The sequence below is a fragment of the Hemitrygon akajei genome, chromosome 16 (genome assembly GCF_048418815.1).
Source record: "Hemitrygon akajei chromosome 16, sHemAka1.3, whole genome shotgun sequence".
NCBI classification, from domain to species: Eukaryota; Metazoa; Chordata; class Chondrichthyes; order Myliobatiformes; family Dasyatidae; genus Hemitrygon; species Hemitrygon akajei.
In genome coordinates, this window is record NC_133139.1 from 50259316 (window position 1) to 50287170 (window position 27855).

Sequence of the window (27855 nt, forward strand, 5' to 3'; positions counted from 1 at the left end):
AGGGCCGGATATGATACACCCCAGGTTGTGGGAATTGAGAGAAGAGATCGCAGGAGCATTAGCTATGATCTTTGAATCCTCTTTGGCTGCAGGGGAAGTGCCAGAAGACTGCAGAATGGCAAATGTAGTTCCCTTGTTTAAAAAAGGTAATAGGGAGAAACCTGGGAACTATAGACCAGTGAGTCTTACGTCGGTGGTATGCAAACTACTGGAAAGGATTCTTAAGGAAAGGATCTTCGAGCATTTGGAGAAGTACAGTCTACTCATGGATAGTCAACATGGCTTTGTAAAGGGAAGATCGTGCCTCATGCGCCTGATTGAGTTTTTTTTGAAGAGGTAACAAAAGAAATTGATGAGGGTAGGGCAGTGGATGTGGTCCACATGGACTTTAGCAAGGCATTTGACAAGGTCCCTCATGAGAGACTCATCCAGAAAGTCATGAGGCATGGGATCAGTGGAATCTTGGCTGTTTGGATAAAAAAACTGGCTTAAAGGAAGAAAGCAGAGGGTAGCTGTGGAAGTAAAGTATTCTGCCTGGAGGTCGGTGACTAGTGGAGTGCCACAGGGATCTGTCCTGGGACCCCTGCTATTTGAGATTTTTATAAATGACCTGGATGTAGAGGCGGAAGGATGGGTGAGTAAGTTTGCGGATGACACGAAGATTGGAGGAGTTGTGGATGGAGCTATAGGTTGTCGAAGGTTACAAGAGGATATAGACAGGCTGCAGAGTTGGGCAGAAAAGTGGCAGATGGAGTTCAATCCGGACAAGTGTGAGGTGATGCATTTTGGAAGGACAAACCAGAAGGCTGAGTACAGGATTAATGGTCAGTTACTTAAGAGTGTGGATGAACAGAGGGACCTTGGAGTTCAAATCTATACATCCCTCAAGGTCGCTGCACAGGTTGATAGGGTAGTTAAGAAGGCTTATGGGATGCTAGGCTTCATTAACAGGGGGATTGAGTTCAAGAGTAGAGAGGTCATGTTGCAACTCTACAAATCTCTGGTGAATTTAAGAATATTGTGTTCAGTTCTGGTCACCTCATTATAGGAAGGATGTGGAAGCTATGGAGAGGGTGCAGAGGAGATTTACCAGGATGTTGCCTGGTTTGGAGAACAAGTCATATGAAGCAAAGTTAGCAGAGCTGGGACTTTTCTCTTTGGAGCGTAGAAGAATGAGAGGGGACTTGATAGAGGTCTAGAAGATTATGAGAGGCATAGATAGGGTGGATAGTCAGTACCTGTTTCCCAGGGCACCAATAGCAAACACCAGAGGGCATATGTACAAAATTAAGGGAAGGAAGTTTAGGGGAGACATCAGGGGTAAGTTTTGTTGTTTGTTTGTTGTTGGGTTTTTTTTTAAACAAAGGGTTGTGAGTGCCTGGAATGACTTGCCAGGGATAGTGGTGGAGGCTAAAACATTAGGGGTATTTAAGAACTTCTTGGACAGGCACATGGATGAAAGAAAAATGGAGGGTTATGGGGTAGTGTGGGTTTACTACATTTTTTTTAAGGATTATACGGGTCGGCACAACATGGAGGGCTGAAGAGCCTGTACTGTGCTGTAGTGTTCTATGGTTCTATGATTAAAAAGAGAACAGAGACCACCTCAGAAATAAGAAACACAAACCTTTAAAGGATACCCAAATACTGAACCCACGAAAATAGAAGGACGAGGTCATCAGGAAGCTGTCCACATCCATTAAAATCACACCAAGATTAATCTCCTCTTCCAGGGTTACTGAAATAGTATACACTATTGTATATAATGTAGTGGACATCACTGAATCATGGCTGAAGGATGGTTGCAGTTGGAAACTGAATGTCCAAGGTTACATGTTGTATTGGAGGGATAGGAAAGTAGGCGGAGGGGGTGTGTGGCTCTACTGGTTGAAGAATGGTATCAAGTCAGTAGAAAGATGTGACATAGGATCAGAAGATGTTGAATTTTTGTGGGTTGAGTTAAGAAACTGCAAGGGTAAGTTATATACAGGTGGTAGTTATATACAGGCCTCCCAAAAGTGGCTGGGAGGTGGACCCCAGATTAGACCATAAGATATAGGAGTAGAAGTAGGCCATTTGCCCCATCGAGTCTGCTCCGCCATTCAATCATGGGCTGATCCAATTCTTCCAGTCATCCCCACTCCCCTGCCTTCTGCCCATACCCTTTGATGCCCTGGCTAATCAAGAACCTATCTATCTCTGCCTTAAATGCACCCAATGACTTGGTCTCCACAGCCGCTTGTGGCAACAATTTCCACAGATTTACCACCCTCTGACTAAAGTAATTTCTCCGTATCTCTGTTCTAAATGGATGTCATTCAATCCTTAAGTCATGCCCACTTGTCCTGGACTCCCCTGCCATGGGAAATAATTTTGCCATATCTAATCTGTTCAGACCTTCTAACATTTAGAATTTTTGTTTGAGATTCCCCCCCCCCCCCCCCCCATTCTCCTGAACTCCAGGGATTACAGCCAAAGAGCTGTCAGACATTCCTCATATGGTAACCCTTTCATTCCTGGAATCATTTTAGTAAATCTTCTCTGAACTCTCTACAATGTCAGTATATCCTTTCTAAAATAAGGAGCCCAAAACTGCACACAATACTCCAAGTGTGGTGTCACGAGTGCCTTATGAAACCTCTACATCACATCTCTGCTCTTATATTCTATAGCTCTAGAAATGAATGCCAACATTGCATTCCCCTTCTTCACCACTGACTTAAACTGGAGGTTAACCTTTAGGGTACCTGGCACAAGGACTCCCAAGTCCCTTTGCATCTCTGCATTTTGAATTCTCTCCCCATCTAAATAATAGTCTGCCTGTTTATTTCTTAAACCAAAGTGCATGACCATACACTTTCCAGCACTGTATTTCATTTGCCACTTTGCCCATTCCCCTAAACTACCTAAGTCTCTCTACAGGCTCTGTGTTTCCTCAACACTACCTGCTCCTCCACCTATCTTTGTATCATAAGCAAAGTTAACCACAAATCCATTAATCCCATAGTCCAAATCATTGACATACATGGTAAAAAGCAGCAGTCCCAACACCAACCTCCTTGGAACTCCAGTGGTAACCGGCAGCTAGCCAGAATAGGATGCTTTTATTCCCACTCTCTGCTTTCTGCCAATCAACCAATGCTCCACCCATGCTGTTAACTTCCCTGTAATTCCATGGGCTCTTATCTTGCTAAGCAGCCACATGTGCAGCACCTTGTCAAAGGCCTTCTGAAAATTGAAGTTCACCACTTCTACTGCATCTCCTTTGTCTACCCTGCTTGTAATTTCCTCAAAAAATTGCAGTAGGTTAGTTGGGCAGGATTTTTCTTTTGGGAAACCATGCTGGCTTTGGCCTATTTTGTCACGTGCCTCCAGGTACTCTGTAATCTCATCCCTAACAATCGATTCCAACAACTTTCCAACCACTGATGTCAGGCTAACAGATCTATTGTTTCCTTTCTGCTGCCTCCCACCCTTCTTAAATAACAGAGTAACATTTGCAATTTTCCAGTCATCCGGTACAATGCCAGAATCTATTGATTCTTGGAATATCATTGCCTCCACAATCTCTCCAGCTACTCCCTTCAGAACCTGAGGGTGCATTCCATCAGGTCCAGAAGATTTATCCACTGTCAGACCATTAAGACTACCGTCATTCCTGAACACCTTCTCAGTCATAAATTTCATAGCACATACTTCACTTCCCTGACACTCTTGAATGTCCGGTATACTGCAGATGTCTTCCAATGTGAAGAGTGATGCAAAATTTGTATTCAGTTTCATCTCTGCACCACATTACAATATCTCCAGCATCATTTTCTACTGGTCCTATATCTACCCTCAGTTCTCTTTTACTCTTTATATACTTAAAAAAGCTTTTAGTATCTTCTTTGATATTACTCACCAGCTTCCTTTCACAATTCATCTTTTCCTTGCTATTGACCTACTTAGTTTCCTTCTGCAAGTTTTTAAGAGCTTCCCAATCCTCTATCTTCCCACTAGCTTTGGCTTCCTTGTGTGCCCTCTCTTTTGCTTTTACTTTGGCTCTGACTTCACTTGTCAGTCAAGGTAGTGAGATTACAACAGAAAATAGGCACGTCAAAAGGGCAATGTTATGATAGTCATGGGAGATTTTAACATGCAGGTTGGCTGGGAAAATAAGGTTGGTAATGGATCTCAAGAGAGTGAGTTTGTTGAATACCTAAGAGATGGCTTTTTAGAGCAGTTTATTATTGAGCCTACTAGGGGATCAGCTCTGCTGGATTGGGTGTTATATAATGAACCGGAGACAATTCGGGAGCTCAAGGTAAAAGAATCCTTAGCAGCCAGTGATAATAATATGATTGAGTTCAACTGAAATTTGATATGGAGAAAATGTCTGACATAGCAGTATTACAGTGGACGAAGGGAAATTACAGTGGTACAAGAGAGGAGTTGGCCAAAGTAAATTGGAAAAAGGTGCTGACAGGGATGACAGCAGAGCAGCAATGGCTTGAGTTTCTGGGGAAAATGAGGAAGGTGCAGGTCATTCCAAAAATGAAGAAATACTGAAATGGTAAAATAGTACAATCGTGGCTGACAAGGGAAGTCAAAGCTATTGTAGAAACAAAAGAGAGGGCATACAATAAAGCAATTAATGGGAAGATAAGAGGATTGGGAAGTTTTTAAAAACCTAGAGAGCAACTAAAAGAATCATTAAAAGGGAAAAGATGAAATATGAAAGCAAGCTAGCAAATAATATCAAAGTGGATAGTAAAAGCTTTTTCAAGCATGTAGAAAACAAAAGAGAGATGAGAATGGATATAGGACCATTAGAAACTGAGGCCAGAGTAATAATAATGGGGAACAGAGATGAATTAAATGAGTATTTTGCATCAGTCTTCACTGTGGAAGACACTAGCACTGTGCTTGATGTTGTAGTGTGTGAAGGAAGAGAAGTGGGTGCAGTTACTATTACAAGGGAGAAGGTGCTAAAAAACCTGAAAGTACATAAGTCACCCAGACCAGATGAACTGCACCCTAAGGTTCTGAAAGAGGTACTGTTAGAGATTGTGGCAGCATTAGCAATGATCTTTCAAAAATCATTGGACGCCGGCATGGTGCCAGAGGACTGGAAAATTGTAAACTTCATTCTACTCTTTAAGGAGATTGATGTAGGATAGATAAAGGGGAAGCAGCGTATGTTGTATATTTGGACTTTCAGAAGGCCTTTGACAAGGTGCCAAACATAAGGCTGCTTACCAAGAGCACATGGTATTACAGGAAAGTTACTAGCATGGTTAGAGCATTGGCTGATTGGAAGAAGGCAGCGAGTGGGGGGTAAAAGGATTCTTGTCTGGTTGGCTGCCAATGACTAGTGGTGTTCCGCAGGGGTCGGTGTTGGGACCACTTCTTTTTATGCTGTATATCAATGAGTCCGAGTGCTACTGGTACCATGTAACCTAGTACTACCCGTCGCGTGGTCGGGCGGTCGGCGACTAAACCAGCTCCCCCACCAGGCTTGCCTGGTGAGGAGGGTGGGGGGCTAGACACCCTGCAGGATGAAAAACGAGGCCTGTCAAAGGGCAGATGAACCCTCTCGTAGGGTCAACGGCCATCTAACAAACAGGTGCCGTGAAGCGCAGAAAAGGTATCCCTTGCATCGAAGCTTGGTCTGGCCATTCACAGCAACAGAACTTCCCCCAGCCATCTTGGACCCCACATGCCACTGGATCCGGGAGGGGCTGTCAAGAGGGTGGGTCTGGACCTGTGCAACCCCCCTACTCACCTAAAATCCATTCCTTTCTGAGGAGTGGGGTCCCCATTAACTGACTGAAAGGAACTATCATCATCCTATGGGACGGATAGCCAGAGAAAAATATAAATGACTTAGATGAAATAGATAGCTTTGTTGCCAAGTTTGCAGATGATACGAAGATTGGTGGAGGGGCAGGTAGTGTTAAGGAAACAAGCAGGACGCAGAAGGACATAGACAGAATTAGAGAATGGGCAAGGAAGTGGCAAATAAAATACAATGTTGGAAAATGCATGGTCATGCACTTTGGTAGTTGAAATAAATGTGCGAATTATTTTCTAAACTGAGAAAATCCAAAAATCTGAGATGCTAAGACACTTGGGAGACCTTGTGTAAAACACTCTAAAGGTTAAATTGCAGGTCGAGTCTGTGGTGAGAAAGGAAAATGCAATGCTAGCATTCATTTTTCAAGAGGTCTAGAATACAAGAGCAGGGATGTGATGTTGAAGCTTTCTAAGGCACTGGTGAGGCCTCACCTCAAGTATAGTGAACAGTTTTGGGCTCCTTATTTATAAAAGATAGGAGCAGAATTAGGCCATTTGGCCCATCAAGTCTGCTCCGCCATTCAATCATGGCTAATCCTTTTAGCCCCCTCCTAAGCCCCACTCCCCAGCCTTCTCCCCATAAACTTTGATGCCGTGTCCAATCAAGAACCTAGAAAGCTCTGTCTTAAATACACCCAATGTCCTGGGCTCCACAGCTGCCTGTGGTAACAAATTCCACAAATTCACCACTCTCCGGCTAAAGAAATCTCTCCGCATCTGTTTTAAATGGATGCCCCTCTATCCTGAAGCTGTGCCCTCTTGTGCTAGAACCTGCCCCCCACCTTGGAAAACATCCTTTCTACATCTATTCTGTCTGGGCCTTTCAATATTCCATAGGTTTCAATGAGATCCCTCCACATCCTTCTAAATTCCAGCAAGTACAGACCCAGAGCCATCAAACGTTCCTCATATGATAACCCTATCATTCCTGGAATCATCCATGTGAACCTCCTCTGAACTCTCTCCAACTTCAGCACATCTTTTCAGAGATGAGGAGCCCAGAACTGTACACAATACTCAAAGTGCCTTATAAAGCCTCAGCATCACATCCCTGCTCTTGTATTCAAGACCTCTTGAAATGAATGTTAACATTGCATTTGCCTTCCTCACCAACCTCTCAACCTGCAAGTTAACCTTTCGGGTGTTCTGTACAAGGACTCCCAAGTTGGTTTGCAACTCAGATTTTTGGATTTTCTTCCCATTTAGAAAATAATATGCACATTTATTTCTATTACCAAAGTGGATGATCATGCATTATCCAACATTGTATTTCATTTGGCACCCGCTTGCCCATTCTCCTAATCCAAGTCCTTCTGCAGACTATCTGTCCTTCCACTAATCATATCATCAGCAACATTGGCAACAAAGCTATTTATTCCATGCTCTAAATCATTGATATACAACATAAAAAGCTGTCCCAACAATGACCTCTGCAGAACACCTCTAGTCACTGGCAGCCAAGCAAAACAGGATCTTTTTAATTCCCATTCACTGCCTCCTACCAATCAACCAATGTTCTAACCATGTCAGTAAACTTACCTGTAATACCATGGGCTCCTAACTTGGTAAGCAGCCTCATGTGTGGCACTTTGTCAAAAGCCTTCTGAAACTCCAAATATACAACATCCACTGCATCCCCTTTATCTATCCTACTTCAGTCTCCTTAAAGAACTCCAACAGGTTCATCAGGCAGGATTTTCCCTTAAGGAAACCATGCTGACTTTGTCCTATCTTGTCCTGTGTCATGAAGTATTCCATCACCTCATCCTTAACAATTGACTCTAACATCTTCCCAACCACTGACATCAGGTTAACTGATCTATAATTTCCTTTCTGCTGCCTTCCTCCTTTCATAGACTGGAGTAACATATGCAATTTTCCAGTCCTCCTGCACAATGCCAGAGTCCAGTGATATTTAAAAGATCATTTCTAATGCCTCTACAATCTCTATTGCTACCCCTCTCAGAACCCCAGGGTGCAGTTCATCTGGTCCAGATGGCTTATGTACCATTAGGTCTTTCAGCTTTTTGAGCACCTTCTCCCTTGTAATACTAACTGTACTCACTTCTCTTCCCTCATACCCTTCAACATCTGGCACACTGCTAGTGTCTTCCATAGTGAAGACTGAGCAAAAATACTCATTTAGTTCGTCTGCCATCTCCTTGTTCCCCGTTGTTATTTCTCCAGCCTCATTTTCTAGTGGTCCTATGTTCACACTCATATTGCATTTTTTAAAAAGCTTTCACTATCCATTTTGATATTGTTTGCTAGCCTGCTTTCATATTTCATATTTTTCCTCCAAAAAATTCTTTTTGTTCTCTGTAGGTTTTTAAAAGCTCTGACTTCCTTTGACAGCCACAGCTTTACTATTTTCCCATTTGAGCATTTCTTTATTTTTGGAATAAATCTATCCTGCACCTTCCTCATTTTTCCCCAGAACTTCATGCCATTGCTGCTCTGCTGTCATCCCTGTCCACATCTCCTTCCAATTTACTTTGACCAACTCCTCTCTCATACCATTGTAATCTCCTTTACTCCGCTGAAATACTGCGAAATCAGACATTCTCCCCATCAAATTTCAAGTTGAAATTAATCATATTGTGATTACTGTCCCCATAGGGTTCTTCTACCTTAAACTCACAAATCACTTCCGGTTCATTACATAAACCCATCCAGTATAGCTGATCCCCTAGTAAACTCAATGGCAAACTACTCTAAAAAGCCATCTCATAGGCATTCAACTAACTCACTCTTGAGATCCATTACCAACCTGATTTTCCTCATGTTGTAATCTCCCTTTTGACATGCCTTTATCTATTTCCCATTGTAATCTGTGGTCCACATTCCAGCTACTGCTGGAAGGACTGTATATAACTGCCATCAGGGTTCTTTTATTATTGTGGTTTCTTAACTCAACCCAAAAGGATTCAAGGATTCAACATCTTCTGATCCTATGTCACATCTTTCTACTAATTTGATGCCATTCTTTACCAGCAGACCTATGCCACCCTCTCTGCCAATGTTCCTACCCCTCTGATATGTGTAATCTTGGACATTCAGCTATGACATACAATGGACATACAACTATCCTTCAGCCATGATTCAGCAACGGCCATAATGTCATACCTGATGGTCTGTAATAGTGCAACAAGATCATCCACCTTATTTCTTATAGTCCGCACACCGAGATGTAACATTTGCAGTACTGTATTTGCTACCCTTTTTGATTCTACATCCCTAATGCACTGGTGCTCACCCTGCTGGCTGCAATTTTGTCAAAGATCTGCCTACCTTTCCGGACAGTCTGACTGCATGCATTTTTGCTTTTTTTTTTAAACCATCCATCCTTTCCTGAGTCCCTTCACTCAGTTCCCACCCCCTTATCCAATTAGTTAAAACACACCCCAGTAGCTCTAACAACCCTGCCCACAAGAATATTGGTCATGCTTCAGCTAAGGTGCAACCCGTCACTTTTGTACAGGTTATAACTCCCCCAGAAGATATTCCAATGATCAAAGATCCTGCAGCCCTGCCCCAGCTTCTCAGCTGCACATTAATCTGCCAAATCAGCCCATCTGTTTTGTACAGGTCATACCTCCTGTAGAAGAGATCCCAATAATCCAAGAACCTATGCCCTGCCCCTGCACCAACTTCTTAGCCACACATTTATCTGCCAAATCCACCTTAGAGTGGTCATTCTTCATCAAATGGGTCTGCCTCTAGGAAAGTCAGGCCCAATTGAAGTGTCAGGGGCATACTTTCCAGCAGGGGTCACCTAGATAGCAATTACGATGAATCCCTCCTCAAGATTCCCTTCTTGTTGCTGAGGTCAATTGCAGGACCACAAACACTACCAGGTTGAGAGAAACTAAACTAAGAATTAAAACCATGCAGTACCCACTGCTCAAAATGCTTTTTAATATTACCCACAGTCCAGTTATCAAATAATGCAAAAGCAGCAACTTTTTTTCAAAACAACTTTCCAAAAGAAAAATAATTACTCGTTTCACACTAAATGCAAACCATGAGTAGCCATTTACACTTTCCTGATCAATCATGTGGTAATTTTTTCTTGGATGTAATATAGCTCAATTGTTTGATTTGTCACACTTCAGTTCATCGATACCATTGTATAAAATAAAAGATGTTATTAGAGTTGAGCTTATTTCAAACACTAGAAAATCTGCAGATACTGGAAATCCAAAACAGCACATACAAAATGCTGGAAGAACCCAGCAGGCCAGGCAGCATTTCTGGAAAAGAGTAAACAGTTGACATTTCAGGCCAAGACCCTTCATCACAACCCATCTGATGAAGGAGCTCAGCCCAAAACATCGACTGTTTACTCTTTTCCATAGATGCTGCCTGGCCTGCTGAGTTCCCCCAGCATTGTGTGTGTGGAGTTTATTTCAAAATTTGGATTCACTTCAAATTATATGCTTGAAACTAAATTTGACTTCACCTTTCTTCTATTCACATTGTTTCAAGTTCTAATATTTACCCTTCCTTGATGAATACTTTATATTTCAGCATTTTGCCCTTAGAAAAACTAATAAAGGCATTACATAAATTAACTTCACAGTAAGTGGTTTTAGACTGGCCTTACAACAACTTGTTCAATATATATTTTTTATTCTGTGAACAGTCTACCCTCCACCACCAGAGACACACACACAGAATCTCAAAAACTGACAAACTGAAGAAAGTGACTTAAATACTCTTAACACAGCTGTAGAGATTGTCATAGAAATAAGCATGCATTTTTTTAAAACTGTGATAATGAGCAAAAGTTAATCTTAGCTCATTAGACATCTTGGCAAAAAGTCTTAAAACTGTAACGTTAACTCTGAACTGATGAGTGGTTCCTATACCTTGATTTTATATGTTCTTCAGAAGTCTAGGTAACAACTGCTTCTTAATAAGAATTGCACAAACAAGTTGTCAATTCAGTGTTCTGGAGCTGCTCTGCTGCTCCTATGTACTCAACACCAAAACCGTGTGCACTGCTGTGTCATGGTTGTTTTGGTTTGTGCTGCCAGTACACGTTTCAACTTTCACTCTTTCTAATTTCATGCATCATGTATAGCTCTCCGGTTATTCACTCCATGCTGAGCTTAAGCTTGTCAAAAGGAGGTTTATTAACCCATCAAAGTCGGAAAGCTCTCACCCCTTGTCTGCCCCGTTAAAGATCACAAGATACAAGTGAGGCAAGTGGATATTCTGTTGGTCGATCGGGCCCTGGCAAAAACTTTGCTCCCGAAAGCATCGTGTAGCTCGAGAAAGTGTCCTTCGGACCCACTACGCCTGCGAAAGGAACACCATGAGCCGGCTGACTGGCTTTCGGCGACCTAACAACCGCAGGATCACCGTGGTTTCCTATGATACACGCGTCCCGAACCCCTGGAAAAGGAAAGCTCCTGTTACACCCAGGCGCTTCCACGGACTGTAAGGCAGTCCAGTGCTTACAAGCTTCTTGTCCCTTCCCCACTCCATGTTAGTCTGGATGGCTTTGCACCCGGGCCTGAGCCTGGGCCTACAATGCCGCTCTCTGTCCCGCGGCCTGGTCCGAGTGCGCCGCGGCTCTTCTTATCCCCGCCCTCTCCTTCGACTTCACTGCATTTTGAGGCCGAAAAGCTGGGCCCAGTGCAGTGCAGACAGACCTACCGTCTGCTCAGAGTCGATGTCTATGCGAAAGGTTTGCTGCTGGAGGGTCTTCAGCGTGATCTGCATCGTCTCCCTCTCCCGCTCTCGATCCGTCTGACTCTAACCCCTTGCAGCCGCTCAGTCACTCAGAGTGTCAACGTGCGCGCACTCGATGCCATCACGCGTCTTCGTGCTCGCAATGCTGCGTCATTACGCTTGGGCCGAGCGAGGATGTTGCTGCGTTCTTAGACCACGAGTGCGGAATGTCGTCGTCGTGGAGCGAGCACGCTCGGCATCTTGCACGCTCCCAGCGGCCCCGCCTCTCCACCTGCTGCATGTGGCACGTGATCAACGCGCCACCACCATCTTGGCGACGGAGAGATCGTGTGCGGTTGGAGTAGGGAGTCGCTGTGCAGATCTCCTGGCGCGGGAGTCTCACGTGGCTTTGTAAACCTCAGGCTGTGTGGGATGTTTCAGTAAGAGCCTCACATTGCACCATCGAAACAAACAACTTCTGCTTTTCGATAAAATAGCGAGCGCTCGGCCATTTTCCGCCACCTTTTGGCAAACTCCGGGCGTGATGTCATGATGGAGGACGCGTTTGTTTTGACGTCACCGAAGCAGCAACTGGGAATCCCCATGTGACGTCAACAGCAGCTGATGGTGCGGGGAAACCCCTTTGGTCAGCTGAAGAAAGAAATCGCCAAAATAACACTTTTTATTCCTTTTAACTTGACATGTTCGTTAGTTATATAAATAGATATCAATGCTTCATTTTCCCATGCCATATTATAAAATTGCCTGGTCGATAATACCGAGAGTAATCCAAAGCACTAGATCCTTTAACAATATTCCAATTCTTTTCTCACTGCTGTAAAGATTCATGTTCAATCCCGTTGTGTGGAACTTGTACGTTCTTGTCACCGTGTGAGTTCCCTCCACCCTCCTGTTCTGGTTCTTCCTGCATCCCAAAGACATATTAGAGGGTTAGAGTGGTTGGCGGCTATAAAATTTCCCTATTTGTAAGTGGATATCAGAAGAACTCAAGGGTGATTGGGATATGTTGTGGGGCTAAAAGGATTAAAGTAAGGGTAATGTAACTATTGAAATTGCTCTGCTGAGAGTTAATATACACTCAATGAGGGAATAAGCTCTTCCTATATAACTAAAACCTGTCAACAGAAATATTGACGTTTATTTATTTACATATCTCACAGAACAGTTTACAATCAGCAATTAACCTACTAACCATTAGTAATAACCTACTAAAATCCTTAGACAGACAGACATACTTTATTGATCCCGAGGGAAATTGGGTTTCGTTACAGTTGCACCAACCAAGAATAGTGTAGAAATATAGCAATATAAAACCATAAATAATGAAAAAATAATAATAAGTAAATTATTCCAAGTGCAAATAAGTCCAGGACCAGCCTATTGGCTCAGGGTGTCTGACACTCCGAGGGTGGAGTTGTAAAGTTTGATGGTCACAGGTAGGAATGACTTCCTGTGATGCTCAGTGTTGCATCTCGGTGGAATGAGTCTCTGGCTGAATGTATTCCTGTGCCTAACCAGTACATTATGTACTGGATGGGAGTCATTGTCCAAGATGGCATGCAACTTGGACAGCATCCTCTTTTCAGACACCACTGTCAGAGAGTCCAGTTCCACCCCTACAACATCACTGGCCTTACGAATGAGTTTGTTGATTATGTTGGTGTCTGCTACCCTCAGCCTGCTGCCCCAGCACACAACAGCAAACACGATAGCACTGGCCATCACAGACTCATAGAACATCCTCAGCATCGTCCGGCAGATGATAAAGGACCTCAGTCTCCTCAGGAATTAGAGACAGCTGTGACCCTTCTTGTAGACAGCCTCAGTGTTCTTTGACCAGTCCAGTTTATTGTCAATTTGTATCCCCAGGTATTTGTAATCCTCCACCATGTCCACACTGACCCCTTGGATGGAAACAGGGTCCACCCAACTGGAAACTGAAACACCCAGAGGAAACATACACAGTTCATGGGGAGAACATAGAGACTCCTTTCAGATGGCAACAAACCGAACTCCAAACTCCGGAACACCCCGAGCTGTAATAGTGTCATGCTAACTGATATGCTGCTGTGGTGCCCCATTTGAGAAAATGTTGAACAGTTTGGAAAGGAGAATAAAACTATACCTGTATGAATCCCTGCAACATCTTGTAATCCTGTGTTTTCTCTTGAAGCTGATGTCTGCACATCTTTTTGTAGATGGGGTGAATCCTCACAAGGCATCAGGCCTTGATGATGTCCCTGACAGGGCACTAAAAACCTGTGCCAACCAACTATCTGGAGTGTTCAAAGGCACAGAGTCATCAAACACTACAGTGCAGAATCAGGACCTTTGGCCTACCTAGTCTGTGCCAATCTATTATTCTGCCTAGTCTCATCGACCTGCACCCAACCCATAGCTCTCCATAACACTCCCATCCATGTATCGAATGAACTTATTCTTAAATGTTGCAATCAAACCTGCATCCACCACCTGTACTGGCAGCTCATTCCACTCTCACACCCACCCTCTGAGTGAAGAGGTTCCCCTTAAACATTTCAACATTCACCCTTAGCCCATGACCTATAGTTCTCGTCTCACCCAACTTAAATGAAAAAAGCCTGCTCACACTTATCCTGTCTATACCCCTCATAATTTTATCAAATTTCCCCTCATTTTCCTACATTCCAAGGAATAATGTCCTAACCTATTCAACTTTTCCCTATAACTCAGGTCCTCAAGTCTGGGCAACACCCTTGTAAATTTTGTCTGCACTTTTTCAATCTTTCCTGTTGGTAAATGGCCAGAACAGCACATAATATTCCAAATTGGGCCTCACCAATATCTCTTAAAACTTCAACTTAACATCCTAACTTTTGTACTCAATACTTTATGAAGGCCAATATACCAAAAGCTTTCTTTACAACCTCGTCTACCTATGGTGCTCTTTCAAGTATTCCCTGATCCCTCTGTTCTACCGCAATCTGCAGTGCCCAACTGCTCGCCATGTAAGCCCTACCCTAGTTTGTCTTCCCAAAGGGCAACTCTCCGCACTTGTCCGTGTTGAATTCCAACTGCCCTTTTTCAGCCTATTTTTCCAGTTGGTCCAATCCTGTTGCAAGCTTTGATAGCCCTCCATGCTCTCTACTACACCCCCAATTTTGGTGTCATCTGCAAATCAGCTGATCCAATTAATCACATTACCATCCAGATCAATGATGCAAATCACAAACAAAAACAGACCAGCACCGATCCATGCAGTGTCCCACTAGTCACAGTCCTCCAGACAGAGAGGCAACCATCTACTACCACTTACAGGCTTCTCTGTGAAGCCAAGGTCGAATACAATTCATCCTGACTGCCAAGCGACTGAACTCTGTTGACCAACCTCCCATGTGGAATCTTGTTAAATGCCTTGCTAAAGTCTGCGTAGTCACATTTACTGCCTTTCCTTCGTCAACCTTCCTGATATCTTCCTTGAAAAGTCTATAAAATTGATTACACATAACCTAGCACACATAAAGCCATGTTGGCTATCCCTAATCAGTCCTTGTCTATCTGGTCCTTTAGAATTCCTCTAATAAGTTACCCATAATAGATGTCAGAGTCAGTAACCTATAGCCTTCTGACTTGTGCTTAGAGACTTCCTTAAACTTTGGAACATGAACTAACTTCCAGCACCTCACCTGTGGCCAAGGATATTTTAAATACCACTGCTAGGACCCCTGCAATTTCTGCACTGGCTTCCCACAAGATCTGAGAGAACCTTGTCAAGTCCCTGGGGATATATCCACCAAACCTCCCTCAAGACAGAAAGCACCCACCCTTCTTTAATCTATATATAGTCTCACGCTGATTTGTCTTGTTTCCATCGACCCTGTGTCCATTGCCTGAGTAAATACAGATGCAAAAGAATCCATTTTAGATTGCTCTAGAAATCGTGGACGCATTGGTAATCATTTTCCAATGTTCTATAGATTCAGGAACAGTTCCTGCTGATTGGAGGGTGGCTAATGTTGTCCCACTTTTCAAGAAAGGAGGGAGAGAGAAAACAGGGAATTATAGACCGGTTAGCCTGATGTCAGTGGTGGGAAAGATGCTGGAGTCAATTATAAAAGAGGAAATTATGACACATTTGGATAGCAGTAGAAGGATCAGTCCGAGTCAGCATGGATTTATGAAGGGAAAATCATGCTTGACTAATCTTCTGGAGTTTTTTGAGGATGTAACTATGAAAATGGACAAGGGAGAGCCAGTGGATGTAGTGTACCTGGACTTTCAGAAAGCTTTTGATAAAGTCCCACATAGGAGATTAGTGGGCAAAATTAGGGCACATGGTATTGGGGGCAGAGTACTGACATGGATTGAAAATTGGCTGGCTGACAGGAAACAAAGAGTAGCGATTAATGGGTCCCTTTTGGAATGGCAGGCTGTGACCAGTGGGGTACCGCAAGGTTCGGTGCTGGGACCGCAGCTGTTTACAATATACATTAATGATTTAGATGAAGGGATTAAAAGTAACATTAGCAAATTTGCTGATGACACAAAGCTGGGTGGCAGTGTGAAATGTCAGGAGGATGGTATGAGAATGCAGGGTAACTTGGACAGGTTGGGTGAGTGGGCAAATGTATGGCAGATGCAGTTTAATGTGGATAAATGTGAGGTTATCCACTTTGGTGGCAAGAACAGGAAGGCAGATTACTATCTAAATGGAGTCAAGTTAGGAAAAGGGGAAGTACAACCAGATCTAGGTGTTCTTGTACATCAGTCAATGAAAGCAAGCATGCAGGTACAGCAGGCAGTGAAGAAAGCTAGTGACATGCTGGCCTTTATAACAAGAGGAATTGAGTATAGGAGTAAAGAGGTCCTTCTGCAGCTGTACAGGGCCCTGGTGAGACCCCACCTGGAGTATTGTGTGCAGTTGTGGTCTCCAAATTTGAGGAAGGACATTCTTGCTATTGAGGGAGTGCAGCATAGGTTCACAAGGTTAATTCCCGGAATGGCAGGACTGTCATATGTTGAAAGATTGAAGCGACTGGGCTTGTATACACTGGAATTTAGAAGGATGAGAGGGGATCTGATTGAAACATATAAGATTATTAAGGGATTGGACATGCTAGAGGCAGGAAGCATGTTCCCACTGATGGGTGAGTCCAGAACTAGAGGCCACAGTTTAAGAATAAGGGGTAGGCCATTTAGAACAGAGATGCGGAAAAACTTTTTCACCCAGAGAGTGGTGGATATGTGGAATGCTCTGCCCCAGAAGGCAGTGGAGGCCAAGTCTCTGGATGCATTCAAGAGAGAGTTAGATAGAATTCTTATAGATAGCGGTGTCAAGGGATATGGGGAGAGGGCAGGAACAGGGTACTGATTGTGTATGATCAGCCATGATCACAGTGAATGGCGGTGCTGGCTAGAAGGGCCAAATGGCCTACTCCTGCACCTACTGTCTATTGTTTATTGCCTCCATTTCTTCCAACCTCCATGCATTGATGACCACTGTGATCTTCAAGAGGTCCAATTTTGTCCCTTGCTGTCCTTTCGCTCTTAATATATCTGTAGAAGTCTTTGGAATTCTCCTTCACCTTGTCTGCTGAGCAACTTCTATTTCCTTCTTGATTTCCTTCTTTAGTGTCACTTTCATCTCTTTAAGTACCTAATTTGTTCTTTGCTGCCTAAACCTGCTATGCATTTCCCTCTTGATCTTAACCAGGGATTTGATATCTCCCAAAATCCAAAGGTTCCTTGACTTTGACTCTGTATTGTCAAAAATTTATTTTTGAAGACCTCCACTTACCAAACACAACTTTCCCAATCTACACTTGCCAGATCCTTTATGATATCATCATAATTGGTTTTTCTCAGTTTAGAATCTCAATACAAAGATCCTTCTCCATAATTATCTTGAAATTAATGGCATTATGATCACTAGATCCAAAGTGTTCCCCTACACACACTTCTGTCACCTGCCCTGTCTCATTCTCTTAACAGGAGATCCAGCTTTTCCCTCTCTCTAGCTGGGACTACCATATATTGATTAAGGAAAATCTCCTAAATACATTTTACTACTCTATCCCATCTAACTTTTTTACAGTATGGAAGTCCCAATCAATATGTGGAAAGTTAAAATCACCTTCTATCACAAGCTTATATTTCTTGCAACTGTCTGAGGTCTCTCTACAAATTTGCTCCACTAAATCCCATTGACTATTGGGTAGTCTACAATATAATCTCATTAACATGGTTATCCCTTTCTTATTTCTCAGTTCCACCCAGAAAGCTTCACTAGGTGAATTCTTCAGTCTGTCCTGTCTCAGCACTGCCAGGACATTTTCTTTCAACCCTCCCTTTTTAATGCCTCCCTTCCCTTTTTAATCCCTCATTCTCTATTATGTCTAACACAATTGAACCCCGAAACATCGAGCTGCCAGTCCTGCCCTTCAATCTCTCTCTGCTGCAGTCAGAAGTTCAAAAGGTCATCACTGATATCAGTGCCCAAGAAGAGCAGAGTGAGCTACCTCAGTGACTATTGCTCATTAGTACTCACATCTACTGTGATTAAGTGTTTTGAGAGGTCAGTCATGCCTAGAAGTAACTCCCACTTAAGCAAAGACCTTGACCTGCTGCAATTTGCCTCTTGCCACAATAGCTCTACAACTGATGCAATCTCAATGGCTCACCACTTGGCCTTGGATCACCTGGACAACTGCAATACCTCAGTTAGGCTGCTGTTTATTGATTACAGTTCAGTGTTCAACAGTATCATCCCCTCAATACTAATCAACAAACTTCTGGGCCTCTGTACCTGGATTCTTGACTTCTTCATTGATACCCCATTGTCAGTGCAGATGGGAAATAATATCTCTTCCTCATAGAACATAGAACATTACAGGCCCTTAGGCCCACAATGTTGTACCAACCATGTAGCCTACTCTAGAAATTGCTTAGAATTACCCTACCACATAGCCCTCTATTTTTCTAAGCTCCATGCACCTGTCTAAGAGTCTCTTAAAAGACCCTATTGTATCTGCCTCCACCACCATCGCCGGCAGTGCATTCCACACACCCACCACTCTCTCAGTGAAAAAGATACCCCTGACATTTCCTCTGTACCTATTTCCAAGTACCTTAAAACTATGCCCCCTCATGTTAGCCATTTCAGCCCTGGGAAAAAGCCTCTGGCTATCCACACAATCAACAACTCTCATCATCTTATACAGCTCTGTCAGGTCACCTGTCATCTTCTGTCGCTCCAAGTTCACTCAATCTATTCTCCAATCCAGGCAAATTCCTTGTAAATCTCCACTGCACTCTCTCTATAGTATCCACAACCCTCCTGTAGTGAGGTGACCAGAAATGAACACAGTACTCCGAGGCCTTGTAGAGCTGTAACATTTACTCATTGACAGTCACCACACTTCAACGATGTATGTTTAGCCCACTGCTTTTCTTTCTCTACACTCATGACTGTGAAACTAGGCACAATTCAAATGTCATCTATAAATTTGCCAATGAGACAACTATTGTAAACAGAATCTCTGAAGGTGATGAGGAGACATGCAGGAGTGAGATAGATTGGCTTGTTGAGTGGTGTTCTAACAATAACCTTGAACTCAACACCAATAAGACCAAGGAACTGATTGTAGATTTCCAGAAGGGGAGTCAAGAGAACACACACCAGTCTTCATTGAGGGGTCAGTGGAAAGGATAATAGGATTCAACATCTCTGAAGATCTATCCTGGGTTCAACATATTGATGCAATTACCGAGGAGGCATGCAGAGCTATATTTCATCAGAAGTTTGAGGAAATTTGATATGGCTCAAAGACTCTAGCAAATTTCTACGGATGTACTGTAGAGAGCACCTGATTGGCTGCCTCAACATCTGATATAGCGGCATCAGTGCACAGGATTGGAAAAAGTTGCAGAGGGTCGTAAACTCAGCCAGTTCCATCATGGGCACTAACCTCTCCACATTGAGAACATCTTTAATAGACAATTCCTCAAGAAGGCGGCCTCCATCTTTAAGGACCCTCGCCGGGAGGAGGTACAGGAGCCTGAAGACACATACTTCGTTTTAGGAACAGCTTCTTTCCCTCCATCATCACGTTTCTGAATGGACCATGAAACCTTTGAACACTTAGTCACTGTTTTCTCTCTTTTTGCACTACCTATTTACTGATTATATATATGTATTATTGTAAACTACAGTAATTACTTTATGTAATGGTGCCTCAAAACAAATTTTACAACATATGTCAATGATGATAAACCTGGTTCCGATTCTGAATTTTGATGGGTATAAAATCAAGACTCGCCTTGATTTATGTTTTATTGCAGCATCAGTGCTGTTTTTTGGAATATTTGAATATTATCCATGATTAGTAATAGACCATGAACGTATTTTACAAATTGCGGCGACCCACTTCCTGCGCAGGCGAACCGGCTCACAAATAGCCAGCGCGCGGGAGGAAACTTTGGTAATGCGCCTCTGATGTCATTTCCGCCCGGAGAGGGCGGGCGCTAGGGATTAAATGCCAGCGCCGCGAAGTTTGAATAAACTAGTCTCGAAATGACTTACCGACTGCGTGTCGTTATTTCAGCGCTGTGTGTAGCACATCACTACAAAATAATATATTAATATAATATGAATGATTGGGATCTGGGGTGTGTAATAGAATAGAAGAACCAAGGAGTACAAGTGTATACTTTGTTGAATGTAGTGTCACATGGTGGTGAAAAAGACATTTAGTATGCTGGATTTTATCAGTCAAGGGTTTAGGAGTTAGAACATGATGTTGCCTTTGTTTAAGTCATTGGGGAGGCCACACATGGAGTACAAAGGACACCTTTAAAAAAGCTTAATATCATGAGAGGCATAGATAACGTGGATGGTAACAGTCTTTTCCCCAGGATAAGAGAAACTAGGAATCATAACTTTAAGGTGAGATAGGAAAGATTTAAAAGATACCTGAGGAGCAACTTTTTCCCACAGATGATGGTAGTATATGGAATAAGCTGCCAGAGGAAATGGTTCAAACAGGTACAATAGTGTCATATACGAAGCACTTGGATAGTTACATTGAGGGGTGGGGCTTAGGGGGATATGGGCTGAATACGGGAAATTGGGTCTAGCTGGGTGGACCCAATCTCCTGCCATCTCCCTGTATCCCTTCATGCCCTGACCAATCAAGAATCTATCAAATAAGCTGGAAAAACTCAGCAGGTCGGGCAGCATCCATTGAAACGAGCAGTCAACCTTTTGGGCCGAGACCCTTCGCCAGGACTGAAGAAGGAGGGGGAAGGGTGGAAGGTGCCAGGTGAAAAACCAATCAGAGGAAAGATCAAGGGGTGGGGGAGGGGAAGCAGGGAGGGAATAGGCAGGAAAGGTGAAGAAGGAATGTAAGGGGAAAGCACTATGGGTAGTAGAAGAAGACAGAATCATGAGAGAGGTGATAGGCAGCTAGAAAAGGAGGCAGAGTGCAAGTGGGATGGGGGAAGGGAGAGGGAGGGAATTACCGGAAGTTGGAGAATTTGATGTTCACACCAAGGGGCTGGAGACTACCCAGACGGTATATGAGGTGTTGCTCCTCCAACCTGACTTTGGCCTCATCATGGCAGTAGAGGAGGCCATGTACGGACATATCCGAATGGGAATGTGAAGCAGAGTTGAAGTGGGTGGCAACCGGGAGATCCTGTCTGTTGTGATGGATGGAGCGGAGGTGCTCGATGAAGCTGTCCCCCAATCTGCGTCGGGTCTCGCCGATGTACAGGAGGCCGCACCGGGAGCATCGGATGCAATAGATTACCCCAACAGACTCACAAGTGAAGTGTTACCTCACCTGGAAGGACTGTTTGGGGCCCTGAATGGTGGTAAGAGAGGAGGTGTAGGGACAGGTGTAGCACTTATGCTTGCAGGGATAAGTGCCAGGTGGGAGATCTGTGGGGAGGGACATGTGGACCAAGCAGTCGCGGAGGGAATGATCCTTGCGAAAAGCAGAGAGGGGTAGAGAGGGAAAGATGTGCTTAGTAGTGGGGTCCTGTTGAAGGTGGCAGAAGTTGCAGAGGGTAATATGCTGAATCCGGAGGCTAGTTGGGTGGTAGGTGAGGACAAGAGGAACGTGGACCCTGTTGTAGTGACAGGAAGATGGGGTGAGGGCCGAAGTGCAGGAAATGGAGGAGATGCAGGTGAGGGCATCATTGATGATGGTAGAAGGGAAACTACGATTCTTAAAGAAAGAGGACATTTGAGATGTCCTGGAACAGAAAGCCTCATCCTGGGAGCAGATGCGGCGGAGACGGAGGAACTGGGAATAGGGAATAGCATTTTTACATTTGGCAGGGTGGGAAGAGGTATAATCAAGGTAGTTATGGGAGTCAGTGGACAGTCTGTCTCCAGAGATGGAGACTGAGAGATCGAGAAAGGGGAGAGAAGTGCCTATCTCTGGCCTATCCTCTCCCTGCTTCCCCTCCCCCACCTCTTGATCTTTCCTCTGATTGGTTTTTCACCTGGCACCTTCCACCCTCCCCCCACCTTCTTTATAGGGCCCCTTCCCCCTCCTTCTTCCGTCCTGACGAAGGGTCTCGGCCCGAAAGGTTGACTGCTCGTTTCCATGGATGCTGCCCAACCTGCTGAGTTCATCCAGCTTGTTTGTACATGTTGATTTGACCACAGCATCTGCAGTATACTTTGTGTTTAAGAATCTATCAACTTCTATCTTAAATACATGTGAAGACTTAGCCCCACAGCTGCTTCTGGCAAAGAATTCCACAATTCGCCACTCCCTGGCTCAACAAATTCCTCCTCATCTCTGTTCTAAAAGGACACCCCTCTATTCTGAGGCTGTGCCAATTGGTCTTAGACTCTATGAGCTCACCGCTCATTCTTCTGAATTCTAGTGAATGCAGGCCCAGAGGAATCGAACGCTCTTCATATGACAAGCCATTCAATCCTGAAATAATTTTCGTGAACCTCCTTTCTAAGATATGGGACCCAAAATTGCTCACAATACTCCAACTGAGGCCTCACCAGAGATTTATAAAGTCTCAACATTACGTCCTTGCTTTTATATTCTTCTCCTCTTGAAATAAATGCTAACATTGCGTTTACCTTCCTCACCACCGACTCAACCTGCAAATTAACCTTCAGGGAATCCTGCACAAGGACTCAAAGTCCCTTTGTGCCTTAATTTTTTGTATTTTCTCTCCATTTAGAAAATAGTCAACCCTTTCATTTCTTAATGAATGCTTTGCTTTAGTATTCACTACAGAAAAGGATCTTGGTGGTTGTAGGGATGACTTACAGCAGACTGAAAAGCTTGAGCATGTAGATATTAAGGAAGAGGATTTGCTGGAGCTTTTGGAAAGCATCAAGTTGGTTAAGTCACTGGGACCAGACAAGATGTACCTCAGGCTATTGTGGGAGGTAAGGGAGGAGATTGTTGAGCCTCTGGTGATGATCTTTTCATCATCAATGGGGACAGGAGAGGTTTCGGAAGATTGGTTGGTTGCAGATGTTGTTCCTGTGGTGAACTACATATACCTGTCTGGACACCCCCCCCCCCCCCACCCCCGCTGACTGCTCCTGTGGCTCCTCCCACAGACCGTGGCTCCTCCCACCAACCCCGGTATAAAGGCGATTGGAGCCACAGACCCTTCCTCAGTCTCCAGGATGTCGTGTGATAGTCACTTGCTGCTTGTGCTTTCTTCCAGCCAATAAAAGCCTACCTTAACCCATGTCTCAGAGTTATTGATGGTGCATCAGTTCCCTTATTCAAGAAAGGGAGTAGAGATAGCCCAGGAAATTATAGACCAGTGAGTCTTACCTCAGTGGTTGGTAAGTTGATGGAGAAGATCCTGAGAGGCAGGATTTATAAACATTTGGAGAGGTATAATATGATTAGGAATAGGGATGTGATGAAACACATTGATGAAGGTAGACCAGTAGATGTAGTGTATATGGATTTAGGCAAGGCATTTGATAAGGTACCCCATGCAAGACTTATTGAGAAAGTAAGGAGTTATGGGATCCAAGGAAACATTGCTTTCTGGATTAGAACTGACTTGCCCACAGAAGGCAAAGAGTGGTTGTAGACGGGTCATATTCTGCATGGAGGTTGGTGACCAGTGGCGTGCCTCAGGGATTTGTTCTGGGACCCTTACTCTTTGTGATTTTTATAAATGACCTGGATGAGGAAGTGGAGGGATGGGTTAGTAAATTTACTGATGACACAAAGGTTGGAGGCATTGTAGATAGTATGGAGGGCTATCATAGGTTACAGTGGGACATTGACAGGATGCGAAACTGGGCTGAGAAATGGCAGATGGAGTTCAACCCAGATAAGTGTGGCGGTTCATTTTGGTAAGTCAAATATGATGGCAGAATATAGTATTAATGGTAACACTCTTGGCAGGGTGGAGGATCAGAGGGATCTTGGGGTCGGAGTCCATAGGACACTCAAAGCTGCTGTGCAGGTTGACTCTGTGGTTAAGAAGGTGTATGGTGTATTGGCCTTCGTCAATTGTGGAATTGAATTTAGGAACCGAGAGGTAATGTTGCAGCTATATAGGACCCTGGTCAGACCCCACTTGGAATACTGTGCTCACTTCTGGTCGCCTCACTACAGAAAGGATGTGGAAACCATAGAAAGGGTGCAGAGGAGATTTACAAAGATGCTGCCTGGATTGGGGAACATGTCTTATGAGAATAGATTGAGTGAACTTGGCCTTTTCTCCCTGGAGCGACAGAGGATGAGAAGTGACCAGATAGAGGTGTACAAGATAATGAGTGGCATAGATCATGTGGATAGTCGGAGGCTTTTTCCCAGGGCTGAAATGGCTAGCACGAGAGGGCACAGTTATAAGGTGCTTGGAAGTAGATACAGAGATGTCAGGAGTAAGTTTTTTACACAAAGAGTGGTGAGTGCATGGAATGGGCTGCCAGCGACAGTGGTGGAGGCAGATACAATAGGGTCTTTTAAGAGACCCCCAGATAGGTACATGGATCTTAGAAAAACAGAGGGTTATGGGCAACCCTTGGTAATTTATAGGGTAAGGACATGTTCGGCACAGCGTTGTGGGCCGAAGGGCCTGTATTGTGCTATAGGTTTTCTATGTTTCTTCTGCCAAAGGTCATGACCGTACACTCCCTGACACTATAGTCCATCTGCCATTTCTTTGCCCATTCTCCTAATCTAAGTCCTTCTGTAACCTCTCTACTTCCTGAAAACTTCCTGTGCCTGCACCTATCTTCACATTGTCTGCAAACTTTGCAAGAAAACCATCAATTCCATCTTCCAAATCATTGACATATAACATAAAAAAGAATCTGACCCAACACAGACCCCTGTTGAACACCACTAGTTAATGGCAACCCACAAGGAAATGCTCCATTTATTCCCACACTTTGCTTCCTGCCAACCAGCCACTGCTTTATCCATGCTAGAATCTTTCCTGTAATACTACGGACTCGTAGCTTCTTAAGTAGCCTCATGTGTAGCGCCTTGTTAAAGGGCTTCTGAAAATCCAAGTACACCATAGTACCATAGAACCATAGAACATTACAGCACAGAAACAAGCTTTTTGGTTCTTCTTGGCTGTGCTGAACCATTTTTCTGCCTAGTCCCACTGATCTGCACCTGGACCATATCCCTTCATACATCTCTCATCCATGTACCTGTCCAAGTTTTTCTTAAATGTTAAAAGTGAGCCCGCATTTACCACTTCATCTGGCAGCTCATTCCACACTCCCACCACTCTCTGCATGAAGAAGCCACCCCCATGTTCCCTTTAAACTTTTCCCCCTTCACCCTTAACCCATGTCCTCTGGTTTTTTTCTCCCCTAGCCTCAATGGAAAAAGCCTGCTTGCATTCACTCTATCTATACCCATCATAATTTTATACACCACTATCAAATCACCCCTCATTCTTCTGACGCTCCAGGGAATAAAGTCCTAACCTATTCAACCTTTTCTGTAACTCAGTTTCTCAAATCCCAGCAACATCCTTGTAAACTTTCTCTGCACACTTAAAACCTTATTAATATCCTTCCTGTAACTCGGTGACCAAAACTGTACACAATACTCCAAATTCGGCCTCACCAATGCCTTATACAACCTCACCATAACATTTCAATTCTTATATTCAATACTTTGATAAAGGCCAATGTACCAAAAGCTCTCTTTACTACCCTATCTACCTGTGACACCACTTTTAGGGAATTTTGTATCTGTATTCCCAGATCCCTCTGTTCTACTGCACTCCTCAGTGTCTTACCATTTACCTTGTATGTTCTACCTTGGTTTTTCCTTCCAAAGTGCAATACCTCACACTTGCCTGTGTTAATCTCCATCTGCCATTATTCAGCCCATTTTTCCAGCTGGTCCAAATCCCTCTGCAAGCTTTGAAAACCTTCCTCACTGTCCACTATACCTCCAATCTTTGTATCATCAGCAAATTTGCTGATCCAATTTATCACATTATCATCCAGATCATTGATACAGATGACAAATAACAATGGACCCAGCACTGATCCCTGTGCCACACCATTAGTCACAGGCCTCCACTCAGAGAAGCAATCCTCCACTACCACTCTCTGACTTCTCCCATTGAGCCAATTTACTACCTCACCATATATACCTACCGACTGAATTTTCCTAACTAACCTCCCATGCAGGACCTGGTCAAAGGCCTTACTGAAGTCCATGTAGACAACATCCACTGCCTTCCCTTCATACACTTTCCTTATAACCTTCTCGAAAAACTCTAATAGATTTGTTAAACATAGCCTACCATACACAAAACCGTGTTGACTCTCCCTAATAAGTCCCTCTCTATCCAAATACTTGTAGATCCTATCTCTACTACCTACTACCGACATCAAACTTATCAGCCTATAATTTCCCAGATTACTTTTTGAGCCTTTTTTAAACAACAGAACAACATGAGCTATCCTCCAATCCTCCAGCACCTCACCTGTGGATACCGACATTTGAAATATATCTGCCAGGGTCCCTGCAATTTCAACACTAGTCTCCTTCAGGGTCCGAGGAAATACAGTGTCAGGTCCTGGGGATTTATCTACTTTGATTTGCCTCAAGATAGCAAGCACCTCTTCCTCTTCAATCTGTATGTTCCATGACCTCACTACTTGTTTGCCTTATTTCCATTGACTCCATGCCAGTTTCCTTAGTAAATACAGATGCAAAAAATCCATTTAAGATCTCCCCCATTTCTTTTCGTTCCATACATAGCCGACCACTCTGATCTTCAAGAGGACCAATTTTATCCCTTACTATCCTTTTGCTCTAAATATACCTGTAGAAGCTCTTTGGATTATCCTTCACCTTGACTGCCAAAGCTACCTCATGTCTTCTTTTAGCCCTCCTGATTTCTTTCTTAGTTTTTTTAGTACTTTTTATACTCCTCAAGTACCTTATTTGCTCCGTTCCTATACACATCATACATCTCTCTCTTCTTCTTTATCAGAGTTCCAATATCCCTAGAGAAACCAAGGTTCCTTCAACACACAAAATGCTGGTGGAACACAGCAGGCCAGGCAGCATCTATAAGGAGAAGCACTGTCGACGTTTTGGGCCGAGACCCTTATTCAAGGTTCCTTATTTGTTTTCACTTTGCCTTTAATCCTGACAGGAACATACAAACTCTGCACTCTCAAAATTTCTCCTTTGAAGGCCTCCCACTTACATATGACATCCTTGTCAGAGAACAACCTGTCCCAATCCACGCTCTTTAGATCCTTTCTCATTTCTTCAAATTTGGCCTTTTTCCAGTTTAGAACCTCAACCTGAGGACCAGATCTATCTTTATCCATGATCAAGTTGAAACTAATGGTGTTATGATCACTGGAACCAAAGTGTTCTCCTATGCACATTTCCGTCACCCGTCCTAACTCATTTCCTAATAGGAGATCTAATATTGCATCCTCTCTAGTTGGTACCTCTATATCTTGATTTAGAAAACTTTCCTGAACACATATTACAAACTCTATCCCGTCTAGACCTTTAACAGTATGGGAGTCCCAATCAATACATGGAAAATTAAAATCCCCTACTATCACAACTTTTTGTTTCCTGCAGTTGTCTGCTATCTCTCTGCAGATTTGCTCCTCCAATTCTCGCTGACTATTGGGTGGTCTATAATACAACCCCATTAATGTGGTCATACCTTTCCTGTTTCTCAGCTCCACCCATATGGCCTCGGTAGACAAGCCCTCTAATCTGTCCTGCCTGAGCACTGCTGTAACATTTTCCCTGAATAGCAATGCCACCCCCACCCCACCCTTCATCCCTCTGCCTCTATCACATCTGAAACATCGGA

The 27855-nt window shown here is 43.7% G+C and overlaps 1 protein-coding gene and 1 long non-coding RNA gene across 2 annotated transcripts in view; one reads left to right on the forward strand and one right to left on the reverse strand.

The window, feature by feature from the left end:
- Nucleotides 1-27855, reverse strand: part of LOC140739653 (uncharacterized) — a 160561-nt gene that overhangs the window by 86217 nt on the left and 46489 nt on the right. Inside the window, exons 10-11 of the mRNA XM_073068028.1 lie at nucleotides 11696-11902; nucleotides 11503-11601 (exon numbers count right to left, since the gene is read on the reverse strand). Of these exons, the coding sequence (XP_072924129.1) occupies nucleotides 11503-11601; nucleotides 11696-11902 (306 nt within the window). The remainder of the gene's footprint in view (nucleotides 1-11502; nucleotides 11602-11695; nucleotides 11903-27855) is intronic.
- On the forward strand, nucleotides 11834-13672 carry LOC140740037 (uncharacterized). Its single transcript, XR_012101783.1, has 2 exons — nucleotides 11834-11957; nucleotides 13408-13672. It is a non-coding gene; the product is annotated as an uncharacterized lncRNA (long non-coding RNA).